Source organism: Camelus ferus, chromosome 22, assembly GCF_009834535.1.
Source record: "Camelus ferus isolate YT-003-E chromosome 22, BCGSAC_Cfer_1.0, whole genome shotgun sequence".
Classification (NCBI taxonomy): domain Eukaryota; kingdom Metazoa; phylum Chordata; class Mammalia; order Artiodactyla; family Camelidae; genus Camelus; species Camelus ferus.
In genome coordinates this window covers 27,299,396-27,324,585 of record NC_045717.1, presented here as the reverse complement: position 1 = coordinate 27,324,585, position 25,190 = coordinate 27,299,396, and the positions used below count along the sequence as shown (strand labels likewise).

The 25,190-nt window shown below is 58.0% G+C and overlaps 1 protein-coding gene across 3 annotated transcripts; it reads right to left on the bottom strand.

Annotated features, from left to right (window-relative positions):
* Positions 1-1,444: 1,444 nt before the first annotated feature.
* On the bottom strand, positions 1,445-23,025 carry MIER2 (MIER family member 2). Of its 3 annotated transcripts, XM_032466224.1 has the most exons (15): positions 22,961-23,024; positions 16,807-16,897; positions 16,201-16,343; positions 13,164-13,289; positions 12,550-12,673; positions 11,998-12,089; positions 11,695-11,764; positions 6,182-6,333; positions 5,842-5,923; positions 5,677-5,771; positions 4,165-4,289; positions 3,950-4,077; positions 2,813-3,233; positions 2,599-2,631; positions 1,445-2,379 (listed from the first exon to the last, which is right to left on the bottom strand). In XM_032466224.1, exons 1-14 carry the CDS (start codon positions 22,967-22,969, stop codon positions 2,628-2,630), a joined length of 1,662 nt encoding a protein of 553 aa, XP_032322115.1. In that variant the 5' UTR covers positions 22,970-23,024; the 3' UTR covers positions 1,445-2,379; positions 2,599-2,627. The 3 variants fall into 3 exon arrangements, with proteins under 3 accessions (XP_032322115.1, XP_032322116.1, XP_032322114.1); XM_032466225.1 differs by lacking the exon at positions 2,599-2,631 and having other exon boundaries at positions 1,447-2,379; positions 2,813-3,062; positions 22,961-23,025; XM_032466223.1 differs by lacking the exon at positions 2,599-2,631 and having other exon boundaries at positions 1,447-2,379.
* Positions 23,026-25,190: the final 2,165 nt, after the last annotated feature.

Here is a 25,190-nt window from a genome sequence, read left to right as displayed (position 1 = left end):
GTAACAGAATCATCTCCAGAAGTGATCCGGATGCTAAAACAGCACACTTATACAGGAACTTTATAAAAAGGATAAAGAACACGCACACAGATGTAAATTGGAGCATTTCAGCAAATAAATGAAAAACCCAAGTGCAGATACTAGAATTAAAATACACAACAAAGGCGCTGACGATGCCGTGGGGCAGACCAAGTGAGACCCCAGAAGAGCAGAGGGCAGGTGGGAGAGAACAGAGGGACGCGTGGTCCGTGCACATCAGGGTTTCCCCGTGTACCTGGGACCAGGGGGACTGAGGGGCAGCAGACATTGGAACAGGTATTGGCCAGGACGGCCCCACGCTGATGGAAGGCATCCACTCTCAGGTTCATGGGGGAAGCTACACCAGGTGCGTCACCACCAAACAAAGAAAATCGGTCAGAAAACGCGTACGTGTATTTGGGAACACATGTAAGAGTGACCAGGTGTTTTTCAGAAACAAGAGAAGCCAGGAATATATGGAACATCTTCAAAATGCTGAAGGAAGTTTTAAAAAAAGTGCTTGAAAAACAAAGGCGTTAGGACTTTCCCACCAAGGAGGGCTCCAAGCATCACAGCCAACTCCCTTCACCGAGACCTCGGAACCCGGGACCCACAGGAAGGGTGAGCGCCCACCTCCGAGTGGCTGGGGAAAACACTGGGCAGAACAGCCAAACCCCAAACCCGAGGGGGTCAGGGAGCAACGGGCAGGAACACAAACGATGCAGCCGCTCCGGACGACAGGTAGGAGGGTCCTCACAAAACTTTACATCACCACCCAGCTCAGCTCCTTGGTCCTCACCCAACTGAGGTGAGACCCTGTATCCAAACAAAAACCCGCCCGCAGCGGCCCACAGGGAAACCACCGGGAGCCCATCAGCAGGTGCACAGGTAAGCACCCTGGTCCGTCCAGACGGGGATGTCGCTCTGCGTGAAGGAATCAGCTGGAAGCCATGAAAAGCCTGGAGGAAACTCAGACGCACATGACCAAGGGCAGGAGGCCAACCTGAAAAGGCCACACCCTGCTCACAGCGGGAGGCGTCACAAGAGAGCTATGGAGATGAGGATGAGGGCAGAGCTCCCCTGAGAGCAGGGGCCAGGACATGGGGCGCAGCTCCTCCAAAGCACCAAAGCAGAAGCTCCAACCGAAGTGAGTCCTTAGTCCCTCATCTGGATGCTGGCACAGCCAGCCCTGCAAGGACCGGCCCTGAAGCCGGTTCCTGATCCGCCTTCCACCCGAGGCCTCCCTTCCCAGCTGGAGTGCAGTCACACGGTGGCTGTGAAGACTCCAGGGCCGCAGACTGGAAACAGAACCTGCCCCCACCGCTGCCCTCAGCCTCCCTGCTGGGACGTGGGCCCCTCCCAGCTCTGCCCCTGCTGTGGCCCCAGCAGCTCCCAAGCCCCAGCGGCCTGATGCACCACGCGCACCCACGGGCTTCAAATCAAGTTTAATAAATAAAACAGCACGGGGTCAAGGCAGTCGTCACTTCACAGTGTGGTCCTTGTGGGAGAGAGGTGTGGTTAAGTCCAGCCTGCAGACAGGCTCGAGCCACGTCCTCTTGTGGTGACACCAGGGCCTGGAGCACTGCCCTGCCCCCGGAGGACCCCACTCCAATTTGTAAACAGAAACATAAATAAAATGAGGGAGGAGGACCAGGACCCCAGGCTGTCTCATGGGAGCCTCAACAGAAACAGGACCTGCGGGGTCAGGGGACCGGGCTGGAGCCGCCCCCTGGTGCTGCAGGCAACAGGGCCCTGGTTGCCAGGGGGTGTGAGTCCCGTCTCCTCAGACCCACGCCTGAGGCTGCCAGGGGCCCCAGGTGGAGAAAGGGAGGATGGGGCATAAAGTGCGGCGTTTCCTGAAGTGGAGAGAGCGGGCAGAGGTGGAGGGCGGGGCAGGCTGACGTCGAGGTATATGGCTCTGTGCCCCACGGGGTTTGGCACCGAGTAGCAGCTGCCCCTGACCCTGGGCTGGGGCATCCCGCAGTCCAGCCAGGTGCAGGGAGTCGGGTGAGCAGAGTGCAACGGGTGCCCCGGCGGAGGCTGCTGGTGGGGGCGGCGTCCTGCCCGCTCTCTGCATCTCCCTGGTGGGCGGGATGGGCAGCCCTCTGTGCCCAGCCATCCAATAGGTCCCTTGGTGGGCACAGCCACCTGGAGCTGAGCAGTGCCATGCGTGTGGGGAGGGAGGGGCCACCGCTCACCCCAGTCCTTGAAGTGTTCTGAGCAGAGGAGGCACTGCTCAAGGCCCACGAGGAGGGGAGGGTTGGGAAGACTGACGGAGGCAGGCCTTGTGGCAGCCCCAAGTCCAGTGTGGGCCACACACGCCCGCCTGTGGCCAGGGATCAACAGGTCATCACGTTACAGCTGCAGGGGGGAGACCGAGAGAGACAGGACAGGCTCAGTCCAGCCCCATGGACCACAGCTCAGGCGCCGGGGCTGGAACGTGGCCCCCGACCCTGCCTCCCCCAGCAGACGGTGCCTGCACGTGCTGACAGGCCTCCCAAGGCAGCACTGTCCTTGGCGCCCGGGGAGGGCTGGTGGCTGGGGTGGGGGTGGGGAGCCTGGCACTGGCCCCATTTGTACCTTTTTGGATTTTGAACCATATGAATGTATTACCTAGTCAAAAAAATAAATAAGCCAAATTAAAAGTAGAGAATAAAAGTAAAGAAACAAACAGCCTGTTCCACGTGGCCAGGCCACCCTGGGGCTCTGCGGGCAACGCCCCCCCCCCCTTCGGCTTGGCCTGTGGCTGGGGCTCGGCAGCCGGGGTGCGGGCAGGGGAAGGGGCCGCACTCACTGTGACAGGGGCTCCGAGTGCAGCCCAGGGGCCGGACATGCTGGGTGGGCAGCCAGGAAGGGATTCACGTCCCCGATGCCGATGAGTCCAAACTCAGTGACCGACAAGGCCACCTGTGCAGGGGCCACGGCCTCCTCGGGCTCTTCGTCCATGTCCACGTGGCTGGAGATGAGGGGCAGCTCCTCGGGGAGGGCCCCAGGCAGGGCCAAGTCCACAGCCAGTCTGGGGCTGGCACCAGGCTCCGGAGTGGCTGTGGCAGTAGGGTAGAAGGCTGGTTCAGCCAGGGCTGGGGGCCGCCGAGGCAAGGGCATAGGCGGGGGTGTATCCAGCTGCTGGATGGAGCAGGGCCCAGGCTCCAAGGACGGAAGGACCTCCCCAGGCTCGCCAGGACTGTCGGAAATGCTGCCCACGCTCGGCGGCCCTGCAGGGAGAGCACGGCTACCGTCAGGCTCCGGCGGCACCCATGCCCAAGGCCTGCTCGCCTAGCGTCCCATGTTCACCGCAGGCTGCCACCCGCATGGGGCTCCAGCCTGTTAGGCCCAGCAATGCCCAGGACCCTTCCTCACAGGATGCTTTCACACGAATGTGTAAAATACACATGGACCCAACAGAAACCCATCAGCTGGAGGAGCACCTGGGCTGAGACAGAACAGAGTACGCAGGCTCAGCAGGGCGGGGGAGCAGGAGCTCTGGGCACACCAGGGAGCCAACCCAGCTCTGCAGCCAGGACGACAGAAACCCCATGTCCACGTCCAGCAGACCCAGAGAGCACAGGCCCCTGTCCCCTCTGTGGTCGCCTTCAGAAGCTGAAGTCGCCACCAGGCCTCGTCTTACTCCATTCCCCAGGACGCAGGAGCGGGCTCCCACCCACCAGGTCTCCCAGGTGAAGGTGGAGGCTCAGCTCCCAACCTGGGCCGAGCGGAGCCCACACTTTGGACCCCAGGCCACACATGGTTCCCTGACATGGAGAGCCAAGGAGCCCTGAGAACAGCTCGTGTGTGACCCCCCACGAGACACCCGTGAGACCGCGGTGGGGGCGCAGGGGCACGGGATCCCAGACGCCACTCTCCGGGGCCCAGCAGCCCCGGCTGGGGTGCCAGTGAGGCGGCGGCCCCAAGAACAGGGGTCCCCTCTCACCTGCGTGCATTCGGGCCAGCGGGTCCTGCTCGGGGCCCAGGCTGTCGGCAGCAGCGGGCAGGGGGGGCGAGGAGCGGGGGCGGCCAGGGCCATCGGGGTCAGCACCGTCCAGATCCTGGTCCACGTCCCTGCAGGGGAGGATGTGTGATGGGCTGCAGGGGGCTGTCTCGGGCAGGAAGTGCCTCCCCCTCCCCGTCCCGGGGCCTCACACGCACGTGGTTCCCGCAGGGCCGTACTTCCTCCGGCCCAGCCGCGTCTGCTGGGAGAAGTAGTCGTAGCGCTCTGACTTCTTCCACAGGTAGTAGTACTCCACACACTCGCCCACGGACCGCGTGCGCACCTGGGGGTGGCGCTGGGCTCAGCTCCCCGGCCCCCACCTGCCCAGGCCCTCCGCCACCCAGGACAGCAGGCGTGGGTGATGGCATCCTCTGCTCTGGGACAAAGCGAGACCCTGCCCCTGGCCTCCGGCCCCTCGGCCTCAGTACAACGTGCCCCCGGGGCCCCACCACTGCTCCTGCTCTTTGCTCCAGGTCCACACAGCCAGTGCTCAGCCCCTTCGCCCCAGACCTAGGGCCCCCAAGGGAGACTGTGTCCACTTGTGCCCGGCTCCTCACAGGCCCACTGGAGTGGGGACGGTGACCCTGTGCAGACCACAGGGACAGAGTCCTGGCCCGGAGAGCACAAGCATCACTGATACTCCAAGGGAGAGCCATCCGGGCGAGGGCACTCAGGGTCCATGAACCCAGGTTGAGGTCACGTACCACGTGGCATGAGAAAGCCAACACCTTGGGAAGACGAGGGTGACACCACCAGCCTGTGTCTGGCATGAGCCCGATGCCACCGCATATCTCCAGCGGCGACTGGGTGTCTCCCCACTCCAGAGGCTCAGCCACAGCACCCACAGTGGCAAATCCACCACAGACAGCAAGAACCCGCCACCTCCCAGGATGGGGGCCCGACACCTGTGCCAGGCACAGGGGCGTATGTAGGCTGTCCGGTCTCCCTGGGGAGACCCCGCATCCACTGATCCTCCTAGGAGGAGGGAGGAAGGCCAGTGCAGCCTCCCGGGGCCAGTTTCGAGGCAGACTAGAGACTTGCCAGGCATGGGAAGCCACCAGGCACTGGCAGGGCGGGAGGGTGTGTGGGATTCAGGGGGTCAAAGAAACAAAGACAGATGCCATGGGCTTCTGCACGGGAGCCACCTGCACCGCGGGGCAGGCGCAGGGGGGCTGCCGGGCACCAGTCTTACCAGAGGACTAAGTGCTGCCTGGACAGCACCAGGTCTGTTCGGGCGAGCTCCGTCCCTGTCCCCACACCAGCCCCAAGCGGCACCTCATCCTCTCCGACCCCCAGGAGGAGAGCTGAGGCTCCAGACAGGAGGCTGGGATTGGCCAGACCTCACTTCCCCACCGCTGTGTCCTGCGAAGAGTGGGAAGGGCCAGGGCTGCTGGGCCCAGAAGGGCAGGACAACAGACTGGGGCGAAGGGCAAGGAGGGACAGCTGCTGGGAGACAAGCCACGAGCAGAACCAGACAGACATCCAGGGCTACAGGCCAGAGAGCCAGAGCCCCACCAAGACGTCAACTTGGGCACTGTTACGCAGGAAACCACAGGCGTCACCGGGACGCAGGAGGTACGACCCTCTCCTGCAGTGGCGGGAAGCTGACAGTGCCATCCCCCAGGCCCCCCACCCGTGGAGCCCCAGCCCCGCCCCACCACGGGGCTCACCTTGTTGGCCTGGATCAGGTGGAAGTTCTTCCCATGCACGCGGAAGCCATGCTCAAAGTTGCGGCTCTCCTCCTCGCTCCAGGCACAGAGCCCGTCTGCAAGGAGGGGGCAGCGGGGTCAGCGGGGTCGGATGGGCAGCGGGGGCACCGGGGCTGCCACACTCACCTCGGGTCACCTTCACGTTGAACCGCAGGCGCCGCAAGGCCTCCTCTGCGTTGAAGTTGCACTTCACCAGCTCGTACAGCGCCTGGGGATGGGGGTCTCACTGACTCTCCCACCTGCTCACCCCGGAGTGACAGCAGGGGCGTCCGCACCCACCGTTTCCCCAGGACAAGTGGCTTTCACTTGAACTCATGACCACATTGGTCCATATTGGGTGGGAGTCTCATGGCAGGCCCCCCACCACTCCACACACTCCAGGCCCTCTGTGCCCGCCCTCCCCTCACCTCTGCCGCGGCCTGGCCCTGGAGGCCTGTGGCCCCTCTGCACGGCCAGGCAGCCCCACCTGCTCACTGTCCTTCACCGTCTCTCCCTCTGGGAGCTGAGACCCGGCAACCTCGTGCCACCGCCGCTTTACCGCCCGGTACAGGAACTCCTCCACCTCCCTCTCGGGAAGGACGTTGGGGTCCCAGAGCAGCTGGTCCTCGTTCTCATAGACTGCAGAAGGGGCCAAGGTCAGGCTACAGGCCCAGGTCTGCACCCGCATCTCAGCTACACACTCCCCTCTGAGGGCAGGTCAACTCAGCCCCTCCAGAGGACAAGTGTCCGCCTGGTAGCCTGGGCCCGCCACCACCCTGCCCTGCAAGGTAATGACAAACAGGAGGCCAGAGGAGTGCTGCGCAGCCAGGACCAGAGCCAACCTCCTGGAGGAGGCAGCCACAGCCTGAGCCGGGGGGGGGTGGGGGGTGGGGGGGGGGGCTTCTGAGCATGGCCTGTGAGGAGGGGCTGGAGGTGACGAGTTCAGGGGAACAGCAAGAAGGTCCAGTCCTGACTGCGGCCCCAGTGACCTCGCTGGGACAAGAGCTCCTCCAGCTGCCATAGTCCCTCGAACCCAGCATCACACAAGCCAGGGAGGGGAGGCAAGGGGGTCCTGCCCTGGGGCAGCAATAGGGCAGGGGCACGAAAGAGGGACAAGAAGGGGCAGCGTCCAGCTGAGGGAAGGCCGAGGCGGGGAAGAGGCAGAAGGGCCAGGCCTGGATCAGCCCCAGTGCCAGCACCTCTCCATCATCCAGGGGAGGGTCACAGGGACCAAAGCTCCAAACAAAACACCCGGTGCAGGGGCCCAAAAGTGGAAAGCAGCCCCATGCCAGCCTCCCTCTCGCGGGGAGTGGACGAGGGACCAGTGGCCTCCCCTTTCTATCTCCCAAGTCCACACCGAGGCCCAGTCTGGACTGAGGGCTCAGACCCAGTCCCTCTGCAGGCCCCTCTGCAGAGAAAGTGTCGCCTTCCACTACAGCCGCATGGAGGGGAGAGGAAGATCATGTGACAACATGGAGCTCCACCGACAGCCAGTCCCAGAGTGAGCAGGCAGGACTCCGAGATAACTGTGACGAATGTGTTGAAACATGACAGGGCTAAGGGCAACGTGACTGGCAAGCTGGAGAACACCAGCAGAGAACTGAGACCCACTCCCACGGACACTCCAGGACTGGAGACTAGCGTGCGGACTCACGAACCCATGCTCACAGCAGCAGAGCACACGGTCAGTGAGAGCAGAAAGAACTTCATTTAAAAAATCAAACTGAAGCTTAAAGAGAACGCAGTCTGGGGCACGTGCAAGAGTCACAGAGCACGAGGACAAAGCGTGGGCCGCCACCAAACCCGAAGAGGTAAGGGCCAGGAGTTCTGCAGGGCTGATGGCACTGGCTCACAGAGCCCAGAGACAGGGTGAGCACACAGAAAACCACGTCGAGGCATGCCAGAGCCGAAATGCCAGAAACAGGAGGAAAAGCACGTGCGGAAAAATTGACCACGATTTCAGAGGAAAGAGGACAGACGGCTGATTTTAACAGAAACAACAGACAGCAAAAGACAACAAAATTATGTAGTTAAGTGTTGAAAGAATAAAGCTTGCAAACCTAGAAATCTACGCCCATGAAAATAGCCTTCAAAACTGAAGCAAAGTTGATACTTTTAGGGCAGACAAAAGCTGGAAGCACTCATCGCCCTGAGCATGGACGGGACACACTGATGAGGCCACCCTGGGCGGTTGGAGCTGTGGCAGAGGACGGCCAGTGCCGGGACCCCGGGACAAGTGCAGGCAGCACCCAGGGCAGGAGAGCTGGGGCCAGGCTGCATCTGCCCGCGAAACCAGGGCAACTGCTGAAACAGTCACACAGAAATGAAAGCTGAAGAGCTCCAAGAGGAGGAGTAACAGTAACACTACCTGATGAACCAAAAAGAAGCCAAGACAACACAAAGGAAGGGAGAACAGGCAGACAAGTCGCAAACACTGAGAGGCCGGCAGACGCCAGCCCTCTGCTCCACGACACGGGACGTGAGCACTGGACCAAAGGTCACACACAGACAACACGTCAGACCCAAGCACACGCTATTCACAAAACCACACTTCAAATCTCACAACACAGAGAGGCAGAGACACTAGACAGACAGACAGCACGGGGCGCGTCCACCACAGCTGACTCCAGAGGCCGAGTCACAGCACGGCCTCTGACCACAGTGGCGTCCAACTAGACCTCGGTAGCAGAAGGGTAAAAAGCAAACCCTAAACGTCCGAGAGTTAGCGGAACACTTCTAAATAACCACGGGGCAGAGGAGGCGTCGCAACAGAAACCAGAGGGGACAAAATGAAATTGAAGAGACAGAAAGAAGTAAGATGAAAGCAAAAATCAGTCAAGTGGAAATCAGACAACAGAGAAATCGACAAGCCAGAGTCAGCTCCTCCTGAAGAGTAGCAGCGCGAACAAACCACTAACGAGACTCATCAAGAGGGAATTAAAAAGCAAAAAACACAAATTGCCAGTATCAGGACTCAAAAAAGGGACAGCACTATAGGTCCCACACACACCAAGAAATAAGAGGGTGTTATCAACTTTCTGCCAATAAAGCCAACAATTTAGGTGAGTGAGATAAACTTCTCAGAAATACAACTCATCACAGCAGGGAGAGAAACTCTAAACGCTGATATTAAATAAACTGAATTCATAATTAAAGCCTTACACAAAAATAAAATAAAACTAAACTAAACGCCAGGCACCTAAAGAAGAGATAGTAACAACCTTACAGGAAGGAACTCTTCCAGATGCCAGAACAAGGCTCTTCCAAACACACGTCATGTGGACCCAGAACCCTGAAACTAAAGCCTAACAAGGACAAAAAAGAAGGAAGACAGGCCAAGGTCGCCATGGATGTACTCGCAAACACCCTAAAGTCCGCAGATCGAAGAACGGATGCAGGGGTGAACAGCACACCTCATCTCCTGTCAGAAAGGCAAGGTGCGCTGCCCTGGGGGGCGGGGGGAGGGGGTGCAGAGCTGGGGCCTGAGAGCCTCTAGGCAGAGCAGTCCCTTGTTTAAGGCGGGTCTGTTTACAGATGCCCTATTTAGCACAGCAGCCCTGAGCTCACAGCCAACAGCCCAGTAACTCTCTTGTGGACAAAGGCCACAGCCTCCTTGAGCTCAGGACACCAGGCCTCAGCCCCACGCTGGGGGCCTTTTCAAACAGCAAATCACAACAAACAGCAAAATGTGAAAGCACAGTGTCAAATACCAGTGGGTGAGCCACGCTGGCAGCTGAGAACTGGAAAGAGCAGGGAGGCATCTCCTGGCTTGACCCTGGCCAGGCACACGTCGCACCCACACCGCAAGCTTTCCACCTTATGCACACGTGTGTTTCCACAATGGACCATGAAAGCACTGCCAGTGCTAACTTTGGCCTTACACATGTTTTAGCCATGCGCAGAGGTGCAAGTACAGAACTGACTATACACACACGCCATAAATGACGCTCCTTCGTGACCTGGCAGCGCTGACTCCAGAATGCACAGTTGGCCTGAATATCAGGATTCTACGTTAACAGAGCAAGAGACAGAAAGGACCATCTCAGGAAACGCAGAAAAATAACCTGACAAAATTCATGGCAAAAATGGGTCGGCTACAAAGAACAGCGAGGAACTCCCTCACCTGATAAACGGTATCTACAAAAATCCTCAGCCAACATCGCACTTAATGGGGACAGACTGAACACGTCCCCCCAGGTCTGGGAAGATGACAAAGGAGCCCCCATCACCACTTCTCACTTCTGTACTGGAGGGAAAATCAGTGCAATAAGGCAAGAAAAAGAAACACCACCTACAGAGGTCACAGAGAAAGAAGTTACAGTATCACAAATGATGCAATGTGTGCATTGAGACGTGCACAAGCATCCACAAAGTACAAAAATTGGTAAGTGAATTTAGCCAAATCACTGTGTCCAAGATCAATTAAAATAATAAAATGCAGTTCTGCCAGCAAGGGTCACAGGACTGTCACACTGAAAACCCTAAAACACTGTCGTAACTGAAGAAGACCCAAACATATTCATGGACTGGAAGGGTCAACACTGTTAATATATCAGTTCTCCCCAAGTTATTCTAAAGATCCAGTGCAACTCTGATCAAAATCCTAGCAGGCATTTTTGAGGCAAACGACAGCTTATTTGAAAGCTTTTGTGCACAACAATGAAAGTTACAAAGGTCTCAGACTTACTTCAAAGCTGCAACAATTCAGGCAGAGTGGCAGGGACCCAGGGTTAGACACAAAGAGAACAATGCAAGAGAAGCATGAAAAAGCAGACGTGTGCCCAGACACCCCATAAAGGCACCACTCCAGCTCAGAGAGGGGGAGGAGGGACTTCTCCATGTGCAGCGCGTGGAGCGGGGACCAACCCTGACCCACACCTCCAACCACCCGTTAGAAGAAATCAGGCTAGACCACAGACTTCAGCGTAAGGGGGAAGTAAAGCAGCATATCTTCAAACACGCAGACGCCTAGGCAGCAAGCAGACACGTCACGGGTGAAAGAGATCAGCTGGGCTTCACTGAAAGCAAAGCTGCCGCCAGTGGGCAGAAAAGCGCTCGCAGCGCACACAGCCAACAAGGCACTGACACGTGGGGCACAGAAAGGACCCCTGCTCCAGGGGAAGGGTGGCCCAGCTTAAAGGGGGAAGGCCTGAGCAGGCCCTGCGTGTGAACGAACGCAAGTTAAAGCACAGCGGGCACCACTCCACACCCACCAGAAGGGCTGAAACCCACCAGACACACACCACCAAGGGCAGGTGAGGGTGCGGAGCAATGGGAATCCCCACGCTGCTGGCGGAGCCGGGGGCAGCGCCCACCGATGACTCACAGTCAGCTCCCCAGGAGGGAGAGCGTGTCCAGCAAAGACACACAGAGACACTCGCAGCCACAACCGCACACCACTGTTAACGCCCAGCAGCCACAGGATGAACCCGCACCCCAGCGCACAAGGTGCACGCTCCGCACGGGTGGTCCGGTCTCATGCCACATGGAGGGAGAGGCCCGCTCCTATCCTCACGGCACAAGGGCGGGCGTGCGGGAGAGGCAAGGGTAGCCCGTGGACTCTAGGGCTCGGGATCCTCCAAGGGAGTGGCTAAGGCGTGTGCACATTTTCTGGGGGAGGGTCCTATGCAGCACCAGATTCACAGAGGTTCATGTCCACTGCCTGGGACCCAGCTTAGCCGCACCTTCCTGGCCCCTGCCCTTTACAGAGCAAGCGTATCCCGCAGACCCCATGCCCCGGCCTCTGGCCCCAGGAGGCCTTGATGATTGTTCTGAGTCCTCGTCTCCCTCTTCTGTCCCACATCCCCCCCCCCATTCCAGATGAACGAACAGGTGCAGCAGCCCTGGGGTGCGGGGAGGGGCAGGGAGAGGACACCCACCCCCAGACTGCCTGGCAGGCCAGGCAGGCCCCTGACCCGGGCTGGGACCGCACATCCCTTCCTGAGGGAGTGCGGTTTGCAGTTCTTCTCCCCTGCACCCCCAGCTTCCAGGCCCACTTACTCTTCTCACCGGGGCGGTTCAAGTGCAGGTTGCTGAGGTCAGCTTGGAACTGAGGCCCAACCATGATCTCCTGCAAAGACAAAGGCCCGGGAGTCAGGGTGGACAGGGGCACTGAGGGGGCTGCTGCCCAGAGCTGGGCCTGGGTCAGTCTGTGCGCCCTGCCTGCGGACCCTAGTCCTGTGGCGTGAGGGCAGGTGTGTGTGGGTGTGACTGACTGTATGTCTGGCACAGCCAGTCATGGGGCAAGGCAGCAGGGCCCCCTCCCCGGCTCCAGGCCCCAACACCGTGGTCGAGGCCACACACCTTCTTACACTTGTTGGCGGGAAGTGGGTCCTCCTCGGTGTCTGATGAGGTGGAGGAGCCAGGCTCCTTGTCCGCATCAGCCAGGAAGCGGGCTTTGGGGAGAGAGAGGAAGTGATGGAGAGTAGATGGGAGAGTTGGGTGGAGACCCCCTGCTCCGGCCAGCAGACCCCTGGGCCTCCACCCAACTCTCCACCGTCCTGAGAGGCGGCTGGACCCCAGCCCTGGCCAGACAATGGGGCGTGAGGGATGTGTGCCCAGACAAGGAGCACAGAAGCAGGACCGTGGACCCCAGGCCAACCCCCCACGCCTCACGCTGCCGGCACAGCCTCTGCTGAGGCACACAGGGGCAGAGTGGAGGGGAGCACGGTCTGAGGACACTGCCCGGGTCTAAGGGACTTCCGGCTACAGGACCCAACAGGTTCCCTGCTCACGTGAACCAGGTCACTCAGCCTCAGTGCACAGTGGGGCAGGAGCAGCTCCCCCAGGGCTGTGCCCCAGCAGCCGGGACCCCCTCCCTCTGCCCACCCAGGGGCACAAGTGGGTGGGACCTACATCCACTCTGATCAGGGAAAAGGTCGGAGGCCTCGTGGGAGGTCACGGATGGGGTGAGGTCATCGGCCGAGGACTGTGTTTCTTCCTCTTCTTCCCCTGAAAGCAAATCCTTCGCTATTTGTTCCTTTTAACAAAAGAGTAAAGAACATTTTTGCAATTTGCTTTAACGATTTCAAATAACATCGACCAGGACAATAGTAATGGTGGCAACACGGACGCACCTCCCTCTAGGGGCACCGAGGGCTTCCACGGGGCTGGGAGGGAGCCAGGGGACCAAGCCCACAGCCCTGCAGCCCCAGAGGGGATGTCACCTCCGCCCAGGACTGAGGACAGTCAGAGCCGTTCCCTGAGGGGCTCTCCCTCCCTCCTGACCCAGCACAACCTGCCCAGGACCTGGGACCAGCACCCGGGCTGCGTCTCTCCAGGTCAGTCTGCACTGTGCTCCTCCTTCAGCCAGGGGTTCTCTCCGGCCTGGCCCCTCCTTGTGGCTGCACCAGCTGGGACGCCGGGCAGAAGAACAGGCCTCACGCGTACTCACCACGTCTACCTCTCAGGGCCTTCCTGTCCGCCCACCCCAAATGCCCCCATGGGGTCCAGGGAGGGACTCCACTCACCTTGTCCAGGGTCATGTCCGGGAGGGGGGCTGTGGCATCGCTGCCCTCGCTCTCGCGCTCCGAGATGGGGTCGGACGCCTCATAGCCATAGAGGGCCAGCAGCTCCTCAAGGGGCATGTCGCCACTCTGGGGGGACAGGGCTCCATCAGGAGGGGCTGCTCTGGGGGCTCTGCTTCCCCACCTCTTAGCACATCTGCCCCACACCAGTCACAGTAACTCACCCCAGCCAGACCTCAAGCCCAGCCACTCATCTAAGGACCCCTTTACAGCCCAGGAGGGGCTCCAACGAGACACCAAGCCCAGAGAAGTCAGCTGTCCGTCCAAGGTCACCCGCCTTCAAGGGTGGAGCCAGTGGTCTCACAGTCTGAAGCCCACACTCCCCCCTCCCTGGGCAACACTGCCCGGCACAGGCCTGTGCAAACTTCGTTCAAGCAACACTTGGACACTCAGAGTCTGGAAATAAACCAGAAGAGGGGGCAAAAACGGCCCTTCAGTGACTGTAAAAAGGTATCTGGTCAAACCAACATCACTTCTGACTTTCTGAAAAACCTCAGTAGACTGAGAGATGGGCGTTGCTGCCCCTCACTGGGCCAACAAGGCAGGGACAAAGCAGCCCCACCACAACCAGATCCAGAAGGGAGGCTGAAGAGCAGCAGGGCTAGCGAAGGCTGCTCTGACACGTGGAGCCAACACAACACCGCAAGAAACAGGAACGAGAAGTCAAGTCTGGGAAGGGAGAGACAAAAACCATCACCACCGCCCACTCCAGTATTGCTTTCAAACCCATTTCTCAGCCCGCATGTAAACCTTGACTCCTCGAGGCAGGGCCGCTACCGTGCTCCATCCTGACCGGGTGGGTCACTGCCGGCCTCCTGGACAGGCCTCCACCCCATCCCTCTACCCTGGGGGACTTCAGGTCCACGTGGAAGGCAACTCCAGGGTAATACCCGTTGGCACCTGCACTGAAGCAGACTAGCAGAGGCTGCCCCAGGCAGCACCAATGAGCATGCCACGGGATGGCGAGTTCACTCGCACTTAAGAACATCCTGTAATTTCCACATAAAACTGTGGACTTTGTTAAATCTCTCCCCAGGCAGACGTCATTTCACTCTTCTGCGGGAGGAAGCAGGAAGCTGGAACACGCAGCCCAGGAAGGTGCAGACTGGGAGGCGCCCCGAGGGCACCGAGCTGCATGCCCAGCGGGAGACCCGGGCGCACGCTGCGTTCTGCCGGGCACGGGGCAGCCAACGTCTCGGACATGAGCCACGGGAGCTAGACTTCTGGAGAAAACACTGACTGTGCTTGCTGCCAGAGTGAAACTCGAGCTTTTGAGCAGAAAGTTCTAGTTTTGGAAAACCTGGATGTGACAACATGAACTCGATAATCCCAATTTCTGCTGGAAGATTATATAAAAAGCAGGTGTTTCTGCTTTTACTTTGGACATTACATTCTTTCTTTTTCTTAATCAATTTTTAAAAGTTATACATGAAAAAAATTCACATGAGGTATTTAGCTAACGAATAGCTAAATTTTTTTTGGTTAGCTTCAAGAAGTTCTGAATTCAAGTTGAATGTTTTTTCCATCGGTTTTTCTTTTTCGAAGAAAAGACATTTGCTTTGGTTATGAGACCAAACAGGCAAAAGTGGCACACAGCACCAAGCTGAATAAAGGCCCCACGGTGATGCCTTAACAAGTCTCAGTACTCAGAAGACCCCTGGTGAGAACAGGGTCGACGTGTTACGGACTGAGCGCTTGTGTCCCCGCAAACTCATGCAATGAAGCCCCAACATGACTGTATCTGGAGACGGAGCCTTTATGGAAATAACCAGAGTGAATGCAGCCTCTCAGACGGAGCCCTGATCCAACGGGACTAGTGTCCTCAGAAGAAGAGACACCGGAGAGCCTGCTCGCTCCCCCACGTGGGGACAAGTGACAAGGCGGCCATCCGCAGGCCGGGAGACAGGCCCCACCAGGGGCGCCCACCAGGCCTCGGTCTGGGACTGCCGGCCTCCCAGACAGCAAAAAAATACAGTCCTGTTGTTTAAGCCCTAGTTTATGGTGTTACCAGACATGAGATCTTAAGCCCCAGTTTGCAGTATTAACAGATGTAGGATTTCTAGCTTTTATACGGGAGCTCTGTCGGCCCATGACAGAGCTACATGTCACTGAGCCAACACCCTGCAAACGACTCATCAATGCAGCAGGTGACAAGACCACAACAGAGGAGAGCCGCCCCTAGTTCAAGGCCACTGGGCCTTAACACCAAGGACAGCAACTGCACCAGGCGTGGCTACTGCATCCACTCCACAAAACAACCACCTGCTTAATTTTGGTGCAGCACCAAAGAATATCCACAGTTATCTGAAAAGATTGTTGAATACTCCTCCCTTTTCCAAGACAAACTCATGAGGCTAGAGTGCAACCAAAAGAACCAATCACAACAGGCTAACATCTGCTTCAAAAGACAGCATTCACAAACATCTACAAAAATGTAAAACTATTCCACTCTTTTCCCTAATTTTTTTTTTGTTTTGGAAAATAGTTATTTTTCACTTTCATAAAAATATGTTATTACTACTAACAATAGCTTTATTGTATCACTTACATAAACAAACTCCTTGAGATCCTCAATAGTTTTTAAGAGCACAAAACGGTTCCCAAGACCAAAAAGTTTGAGAATATTGGGTTTACTGTCCAGCCACCCCTCTGGCCTAGAGCCTTCATGCTCCATGAAGGCGGGACCAGGCCTGGCCCATCCTGACCTCAGCGCCCAGCACAGTGTCTGGCCCTCTGCAAACAGGGGCATGGGCTGCTCTCGTCACCGTGGAGTCCGAGAAGCCTGGAGACTAACTTGGTCGAGTGGTCAGCTGTGAAGCTGCCCAGGGTGCTCCGCCCACCCAGGCGGGGTACAGCCCAGCCCAGTACTCAGAAGAGGAGGCCCTTCCCCGCCCACCCAGGCCGGGGACAGCCCAGCCCAGGACCCGGGAGATGAGGTCCTTCCCTGCCCACCCAGGCAGGGGACAGCCCAGCCCAGTACCTGGGAGACGAGGTCCTTCTCCAGCTCCTCTTCCGGCTTCTCCGGGACCCTCGTGGCCTCCTCACACTCCTCCCGGAGGCTGTAGCTCTGTGAGAGTATCTCTGTGAGGCTGAACTGATGGTCTTCAGAGCCCATGGACACCACTGCAGAGGGGACAGCAGCCTGCATGAGCTCCTTGCCCACTGTCCCAACCACCATGCTGAGGCTGAGGACGACCGAGTGGAGGAAACCCAGGGGCCCAGCCGCCACCAGGGACGAGGCCCACAACGTGTGCACGCAGGTGCCTGTGCAGGTGTGCAGATGTGTGCACACGCGGCGAGGCGTGTCTGTGCCTGCCGTGGTCAGCACGTCAGCCCGCTGCATGGGAACGCCCCACAAAACGACTCCTGGCAGAAGCGCCCGCCTGCTAACCACACACAGATTCTGGGACCTGGGGGTGCGTTCTCCCAGAGGGACTGCTTGGAGACTAGGGAGACAGTCTGGGCCACTCTGCCCGCACACCCCGGTCCTGGACTCTGGGGCTCTGTCAGGCCAAGTGAGATCCCGTCTCTCACAGAGCAGAGGCCCTGGTGCCCTGCGCAGGAGGAAGCAGGGCGAGGAAGGTACCTGCTGTTGTCTGCAAGCCAGGCTCAGTGGGGCACAGACCGCGAGAGAGGCAGGAGGCCACGCGAGGGCCCTGCCTCTCCAGCGAGGAGGCCTGTGAAGAAGAAAAGCAGGTTAGCCACCATCTCGAGGTCAGAGCCCTGCTCCCTGGGGACATCAGGTCCCCAAGGGCTGTGGGGGGGGGGGGGTCCACACATGGGACTGGGTGTGCAGCCTCGAGAAGGGACTCCTGGCTCCTGAGTCAGAGGACGCGTGGCAGCTCCAGAACCTCGGCGCCACCTCCAAGTGGGAAGACAGCACCCAAGGGCCAGGGTGAGCCTGGCGTGGCCGGCACCCAGCTGAGTTCACACTGGCCCCCACCCAGCAGGCAGACACTAAGGCCATGTCAACACAAAAGCCACCTCAAAAGGGTCCCAGCCTCCAGAAACCTGGCCTTCAAAAGGCACATAGTTGCTTTGGAGAAATCTGGCAATTCCTCCAAAGGTAAAAAGTTACCAAGGACCAGTAATTAATTCTACCCCTACGTACGCACCCAGGAGAACCAAAAACATACATCCATGCTAAAACATGTAAACCCACATTCACAGAAACGTGATTCACAACAGTCAAAAGGTGTAAACATCCACATACCCAACAGCAGGTGACAGATAAACACAATGTGGTCCATCGTATGATGAAGTATTACTCAGCCCCAAAAAGGAGAGAAGCCCTGACACCCGCTCCCACGTGGACGGATCCCGAGAGCACGGCGCTCAGTGAGAGAAGCAAACACAGAAGGACACACAGCGTGTGAGTCCACGGATGTGAAACGTCCAGAACAGGCCAGTCCACAGACACAGAGAGGGGGCTCCTGGCTGTCAGGGGCTGAGGGAGATGGTGGGGGAGTGACTATAATGGGGACAGGGCTTCCTTTGGGGATGTGGAATGTTCTAGAACTCGATGAAGGTGAAGGTTTCAAAACTCTGTGAACATACTGAAAACTACTGAATGAAACAATTTAGATGGGTGTATTCTGAGGTATATAAACTATACCTTAGATTTTTCCTAAACGCAAATAAAAGCATTATAACGGGTATCATCATCTCCATGTTCGGAAGTGTACTGAGAATAAGAAAACTAGACCAACACCTGTCACGAAGAGAAACACAAAACCCCTCAACAGAACACCAGCAAAGGGAATTCAGCAACACAGCGCCCTGGAGATGGCGGCGGAGAGGGACTCATCACAGGGACACAGACGTCAGCGCGAGTCACCCACCCCATCACAGACCAGAGCACAGGCCCAGGTGATCACCTCGACGGGGCAGGGCAAGCATTCAGCAAAGTTCAACACCCTTTCACGCTAAAAACACTCAACGGACTAGGACTGAAGGAGCTCCCCGCTGAAGGCATGACAGGACCCCAGCTCCAGCACCTCGGAAGGAAAGGCTGGCGGGGCCTCCCCGGGACCAGGGGCACCTCTCCTGCTTGACGTCATAATGGAGGTTCCATCAGGGCAGGAACACGAAATAAAAGGAACCCAAACTGGAAAGACTTCTTTCTGCAGGCGTCATGAACTTGGACACAGAAGACACTAAAGAAACCTGAACCAATAAACGAGTTCAGCAAGGTTGCAAGACACAAGAGCAGCAAGTGAAAGTCAATTTTATCCCTACATACTAGCAACGAACAATCCAAAAGGGAGGCAAGGAGAACAATTCCATTTACAAAGCAGCAGAAAGAATGAAACACTTCTGAATAAATCTAGCAGAAGAAGTCCAAAACTAATACTCTGGGAAACACAAAACATGTTGAAAGGAATTAAAAGGTCAAAAGAAATGGAAAGACATATTATATTCATAGCTCAAAAGACTGACTGCTGCTAAGATGTCAATATTCTTCAGTTCATCTACAGATTCAAGGGAATGCCTATCAGAATTTCAGTTGGCTTCGATGTAGAAACTGACAGATTGCAAACAACATATGAAAACTCAGGACCCAGAAAAGCCAAAACAATCTTGAAACCGAAGAACAGCTTCTGATCTTAGAAGTACTCCAAAGCTACAGCAATCCAAACAGTGTGGTACTGACAGAAGGCTAGATATTCAGATCAAATTAACAGAATTGAGAATCCAGAAATAAACACATTTACAGTCAAGTGAATTTCGAAAAGGGTGACAGAAAAATTCAATGGGAAATGAAAAGTTTCTCAAACGAATAGTGTAAGGACAACTGGACGTCCAAATGCAAAACACTGAAGTCAACCCTATCTCACACCACACACAAAACTAGCTCAACACGGATCAGAAACCTTACACGTAAGGGCCCAACCTGTAAAACTTTTAGAAGAAAACAGGATAAATCTTCTGTTACCTTGGACTAGGCAATGGTTTCTTAGATAAGACACAAATAGCATAAGCAACAGAAGAAAAAAAAGATAAAACAAACTTCATCAAAATAAAAATTCTGGTGCTTCAAAGGACACTATCATGAAAGGAAAAAGACAAATCACAGAACGACACAAAATATCTGCAAATCATACAGCTGAAAAGGGACTTGTGTCCAGACATACAAAGAACTCTTACAACTCATTAATAAGAAGACAACCCAATTTTTAAATGGGCAAAGGATCTGAATAGACATTTCTCCAAAGAGATACACAAAGGGCCAATAAGCAGGTGAAAAATCAACGCTCAACATCAGGAAAGCAAACCAATACCACCACGAAGACACAATCCAGGACCCGCTGTGGTCAGGTGATCAGGAAGCCAGCTGACAATGCCGGGGCGCTGGGGCGGGACAAGGGGCAGCTGCCAAGGAGCACCCCAGCAGCTCCCCAGAAGTCACAGCCAGAGGCACCACACGACTCAGCAACGCCAGCCGGGGTGCACACCCAGTAGCCCGAGTGTGCACCCCAAACATGCCGCTCTGGCTCAGGGTCACCGCCCGCAGAAGGCAAGTGGGCAGAGAGGAGACGGGAAGAAAGACGGCCTCCCCTACTCCCCCCACGAGGCGCTGCCCTGGGATTCCTCGGCCGGCCCCGTGTCAGGCCTCCGCAGTTACACTTACGATCTGCTGTTAAGATGCCGTGAAGCCCAAGCCCTGACCACCCCTCACCCGAGTTCTCCCGCGTGACATGTGCCGCCTAGTCTCTCTTGTTACATCACAGGGCCGCACTGGGGAGCTGAAGGGCAGAGGGAACACCCAAGAGAAATGAAAACACACAACTCCGCTGAAACCCTCTCACAGATGTTCTCAGCAGTGTGATTCACAGGGGCAAATGGCGGACAGAGCCCTAATGACCATCAGCGGGAACAGCACTCAGCCACGAGGAGGAGAGAGGCACTGATGCTCGCTGCGGCTGGAGAACATGGTGCTCAGTGAGAGAAGCCAGACGCTCCTCCTTCAGGCAAGGGACACTGAGGTGCCTTCAGAGCTGGGCGGGGTTCCGCGCCCCCTCCCGGTGCCCTGCTGGGCCAGCGACTGTGGTGGGAGGGGTTCTACGTGACCTCCAGGACGAGTCTGTGACATGCAGTGCAGTTTCCAACAGCCGCCACACTATGAGGAAGCACGAGCCCCAGGGAAAGGCCACACCAACAGCCACACTTGGATGAGGAAGCTTTCCTCCGCTGGAGTTGGCTCAGCCCCGCCACCAACCAACCACAATTACGTGAGAGACCCAGAGTGAAAACCGCCTGGCTGAGCCCAGTCCACCCTCAAACCATGAAAGGTAATTAAAGCCATCTTTGCTTTGAGAAACAGTTTTGAGGTGATTCACCATGCAGCAGTAGCTAACCAGGACACCCTCCAGCCACCTCACCCTGCAGAGGCGTGTGGCCCTGCTGGACTGCCTAGCGCCTCATCCCTCCTTCTGACCCCTTTGGGCCCAGCGAGTGCACAGTAGCTAATCGACAAACAGGTTCTGCCTGTCCACCCACAAGTCCCAGTCTAGATGAACACAGTTAACAAACAAGTAACAAGTGTACCCGCACAGCACTGCGGGGAGAAAGCAGAGGGAGCTGCACAGCTGGGGATCAGGGCGGGCCTCCATGGCAGAGGCCTGCAGGGCAGCAGACAGCACCACGCAGCGAGTCCCTCTAAGGGCAGAGACTGCACGAGGAAACAGAAGGAGCCAGGGGGTGGAGTAGGGTGAGGGGAGATCAGAGATCCGGGGGGGGGGGGGGGGGACGACACACCACCAGGCTGAGGGTCCAAGAAGGAGACACGCTTTATCTTGGGACAACGAAGACCCAAGACAAAGATGGTGTGCTTGCGTTTTTCAGAGTTGAGCTGGTGCTGTGGGGAAAACAGTACGAAGCGTCTCCTCTCACCCTGCTCATGGCCAATAACCACAGGTACCCACTGCTTGGTTACAAATCGCCATTTTAACAGATTCAAGGCAGCTGGCTCTCAGTGACTGCATAGGGTTCAGCTTCCCTGTGCGAGCTCGGAGCCAAGATCTCCTGAGACCTCCTCACTTCAGTGGGAGTGACCAGCCCAAGGTCACACAGAGTAAGAGGTCCAGAGCCACAACAGGTATCCTGGGCGGAGGCTGGCCACGCTCATCACCACTGGCATGTGCACACCTGTCATCCTTTACAGACCAGCATTCCTCTGACCATGTCTGCTGCCTGCCATGGAGCCACACACACAGGCTTTCTTTTAGGAAACCACCTCAAACTCACTCAACAGGCACCACCCCAAACTGTACACAGAAGTAGTGGGCGCACCCAGACCTGGCTGCCATGGGGGCTCCAGGGCTCCGCCCTGACAAGGCAGAGTCAACAGCCAAACCCAGCAGCTCTCAGGAGAGGCTGGCTGGGGACTCTGCCCCATCCACCTGTAACTCTCAGCTACCTGCCCAGCCAAGAATGCTGGCCCCTGAGCCAGACGCGCACACAGACCACCACGCCCGTGCTGGGCCATCGTGAGACCTAGCTTCTGCCTCCATCCACAAGTCCAGGCACCACCCCCATGAGGCCTGTTTCCCTAAACACCCCAAGGAAGGAGAACTACTCTGGAAGGACCCTTTGGGTCCAGCAACACAGCATAAGGCAGGAGCTGGCTGGGGAAGCCTGGCCTTGCGCTGAGATGCCCACACCCTCTGGCGCAAATGCAGGGCCTGTTGTTGCCCCTGAGAAGGTCACCACCCTCCACAACGTCTACCCAGCTGTGCCGGGGGTGGGGGTGGGGACACCCACGTAGCCCCGTGACCAGGCGGGTCAACCCAGGATCCTGCTGCACCCCGTGGGCGCGTGCCTGCTCCTCCCGGGTCTCGGGTCTCGGGTCTCGGCGGCCCCGCCCACCGGGACGCTCCCGGCTGAGCCCGTGCACCGGCTTACCGTCCCCAGACTGAATGTCGCGCGCTGACTCCCCAGCAAGCGCGTTATCTCACTTCACCCCCACTAGAGCCCTGGAGGGTGAGAGCAGGTCCGCACTGTCTTGTTCAACATTCAGAAAAGCCCCTGAAAGTTTTTCTTCCTGATCTGATCAGACATGAAGCTACACGGTGTCTGTATCCCAGACGGTCCTAGGTGAGTTTGCTCAAGCATCACAGTTCCAAACCCCAAAGATCCCCAAGCCGGAAAAACTCTTAATTACAAAGTCTATCTGGCCCCATGGATTTCGGGGAAGGAAGGGGTCTTGGGCCTGCTTTCCGGACAGGCGAGGCTCGGAGAAGTAACTTCAAGCCGCGGGTAAAGGCAGCGCTACGTCCCCCGCGGGCCGGAGCTCCAATCCCGCCCGGGGTCCGACGGGAGCGCGGGTCCGCGGGGGTCAGCGCCGCGGGGAGTGAGGGCCAGCGCGCTGGGGCCTGGGGTCCGGAAGGAGGGCGCGCTCGGCCAAGTTAGCGCGCGCCGGGGGCGAAGGCGGGGAGCCGGGGCGCGCCTCACCCCCGCCCGCCCCCTCCCCGCGCCGCGCCCCCCGCCCCCGCGCCGCACATGCGCATTACCGCCCGCGATGTGGCAGCCGGAGTTGGGGGGGGGGGCCGGGGCCGGGGCCGGGGGTGGCCGCCGATGGAGCCCCGCACCCCTCGGGCCCCGACGGAAGCGGAGCCGCGGCCCGACTCCCGAACCCCAGGCCGGGGGTCTTGGCGCCCGGGGACCCGACTCGGCTGGGTCCGGGCGGCAGGGCGCGGGCGGGGCGGGCGGGGGCCGGCTCCCCCGGCCCGCTCACTCACCTCCGCCATGGCCGTGTGTGCGCGGGAGGCGGTGGCCGCGCCGGGATCCCCGGATGCGGGGCCGCGAGCTCATTGGCTGCGGCGCCCGGGGGGGGCGGGGGCTCCGGGGCGGGGCCGGGGGCGGGGCGCGGGCGGGCGCGTAGTAGGTGCGCGGACGGGGACGCGCGGGCGGGCGTGGGGTGCGGGGTCCCGCGTGAGCCTGGGCTATCCCTTGGTGGGCGGTGCGGGATGCCGCTAACGAAAGTACTGATTCCCGACAAGCACGCCTTCGCAGGGAGCGCTGGCCCCAGTCCTTCCTCCCACTCGCACGGCCGAATTCCGTCAGTGCCCCTGTTACAGACGAGGACCCCGAGGCCCGGAGCGACCGCCCGGTTCGTGAGCGATGGAGCTGGGACTGAAGGCGGGCAGCGAGTTCTGCAGCTTTCTGCACTTTTGCACCCGTGATGATGGGTCTCCCTGGGGTGCCTGGAGTCCGAGTGCCCAGGGTGGGCAGCAGAGGTGGAGGCCAGCCCGGCCACTGACTCTGGGCCCGTGGTTGTCGTGGGATGTAACCCACTGATTAAACGTTATGAACCTGCGCTGGGCCCCCGGGCAAACGTGAACGAGCCGGTCCTGACATGGGTGCCTCGTGTCCTCACAGACTGAGACGTGCTGTGGGCATCAGGGCAGGAGGTGTAGACGGCGCGAGCGGAAACGGAGAGGGTGGGAAAGGGGGACCCACGGACGCCCCGGCGGAGTGAAGGTGGAGGGAGCAGGAAGGAGGTCCCCGGATTTCCGGACGAACCGGGAAGAACGGAACTGGGGAGATGGGAAACTCAAGAGCCCCATTCTTTGCACGCTGTCGTTGATATCAGTGTGGACGGAATGCCTGGGAGGTGGGAGGCGCCGGGCTCGGTGCATGGTGTGAAAGTGTGGTGCTCCCCTCAGCATCTGCCAGCCGGGGAGGGAGCCTCTGGTGAAAGGTCTGCCCTGCTCTCTGATGAGTCACACGGTCCATGAGTCATGGGTCCCCACTCCTCGCGTTGACATACATCGTTCAGGTTGGGGGTCCAGGCCCTGGTGACCCAGAGTCCCCACTAATACAGGAAACAGCTGGTCATGCAGTCCATCGGTCAGTCCACCAGTGTCCCCTGCAGCCCTCAACTGGGTGCCAGGCAGACAGAGGTCCACTGAAGCAGGGAGATGCACCAGCAGACGCTACGTGCCCACGTGGGGGCTCTGTGTCATAACAAGTGACAGGAACCAGGGGAAGAGGCTTAAGTCAAGACCCAAGGCAGCCAGAGAAGACTCCTTGGAGGGAGCCTGGACAAGAATCATGAAATAGATGTGTAATGCAGGAGAGGTGGGGGTTCAGATGAAGAGAAGGATATGTTTTAGGTCAGAAAGCCTCTTCCCACAGGCTGATTACTAGTTAGACTGGAGAAATAAGGCAACCTCTCAGCCAGATGATAAAGATAAACATCACAAGGAAGGGGCAGGTAGAGGCCCTGGGAAGGACGCTATGTCACTCAATCTGCTGAGGAACGCATAACCTGGGTCTTTATTTGAGGAGACTTCTCACAAACCCCAAATAAGGAACATTCTATTAAATGGCAGGGGGCTCGGGGGAGAAGGACAGTGTTCTCCAGAAATGTTAGTGCCATAAAACACTGATCTGAGGAAATCTTCCAGACATTACAACTAAAGGCAATGCCTGGTCCCAGGCTGGATCCTGTAGAGATCCTGTAGGAAGCTGTTAGATCAGTTGACAAAACTGAAGTCAGGTGAGGGAAGGATAAACATAATGCATCAATGTTAAGTTTACTGAAATCAGTAGCTCTTCTGTGGTCATGTGAGAGAATATTCTTAGAAAATTCACGCTGAAGTATTCAGGGGTTACTATAGACTAAGTGGCTCTGTATCCAAAAAATTCCTGTGTTGAAACATAGTCCTCGGTGTGAAGGTATTTGCAAGTGGGGCCCTTGGGAGGTGATGAGGTCACGAAGGCAGAGCCCCCATGAATGGGATGGGTGCCTCTACAAGAGACCCCAGAGGGCTCCCCCGCCCGTCCTGCCCTGTGAGGGTCCAGTGAAAAGACAGCCTCGTAACCAGGAAGCAGTTCCTTACCAGACCCCTGCTGCCTCCTCGACCTTGGCCTCCAGCCTCCAGACTGTGAGAAACACATCTCTGTTGCTTATAAGGCACCCAGTCCAGGGCCTTTCTGTCAGAGCAGCCCGAGTGGCTGTGACAG

Excerpts from the sequence above, each read along its gene's own strand:
- MIER2 (XM_032466223.1), bottom strand. Across the intron at positions 6,334-11,694 it reads GAACCGCCCCGGTGAGAAGA|TCTATGAGAACGAGGACCAG; the intron begins GTAAGTGGGCCT and ends CCCCTTCTGCAG. Across the intron at positions 4,290-5,676 it reads ACCTGATCCAGGCCAACAAG|GTGCGCACGCGGTCCGTGGG; the intron begins GTGAGCCCCGTG and ends CGCCACCCCCAG.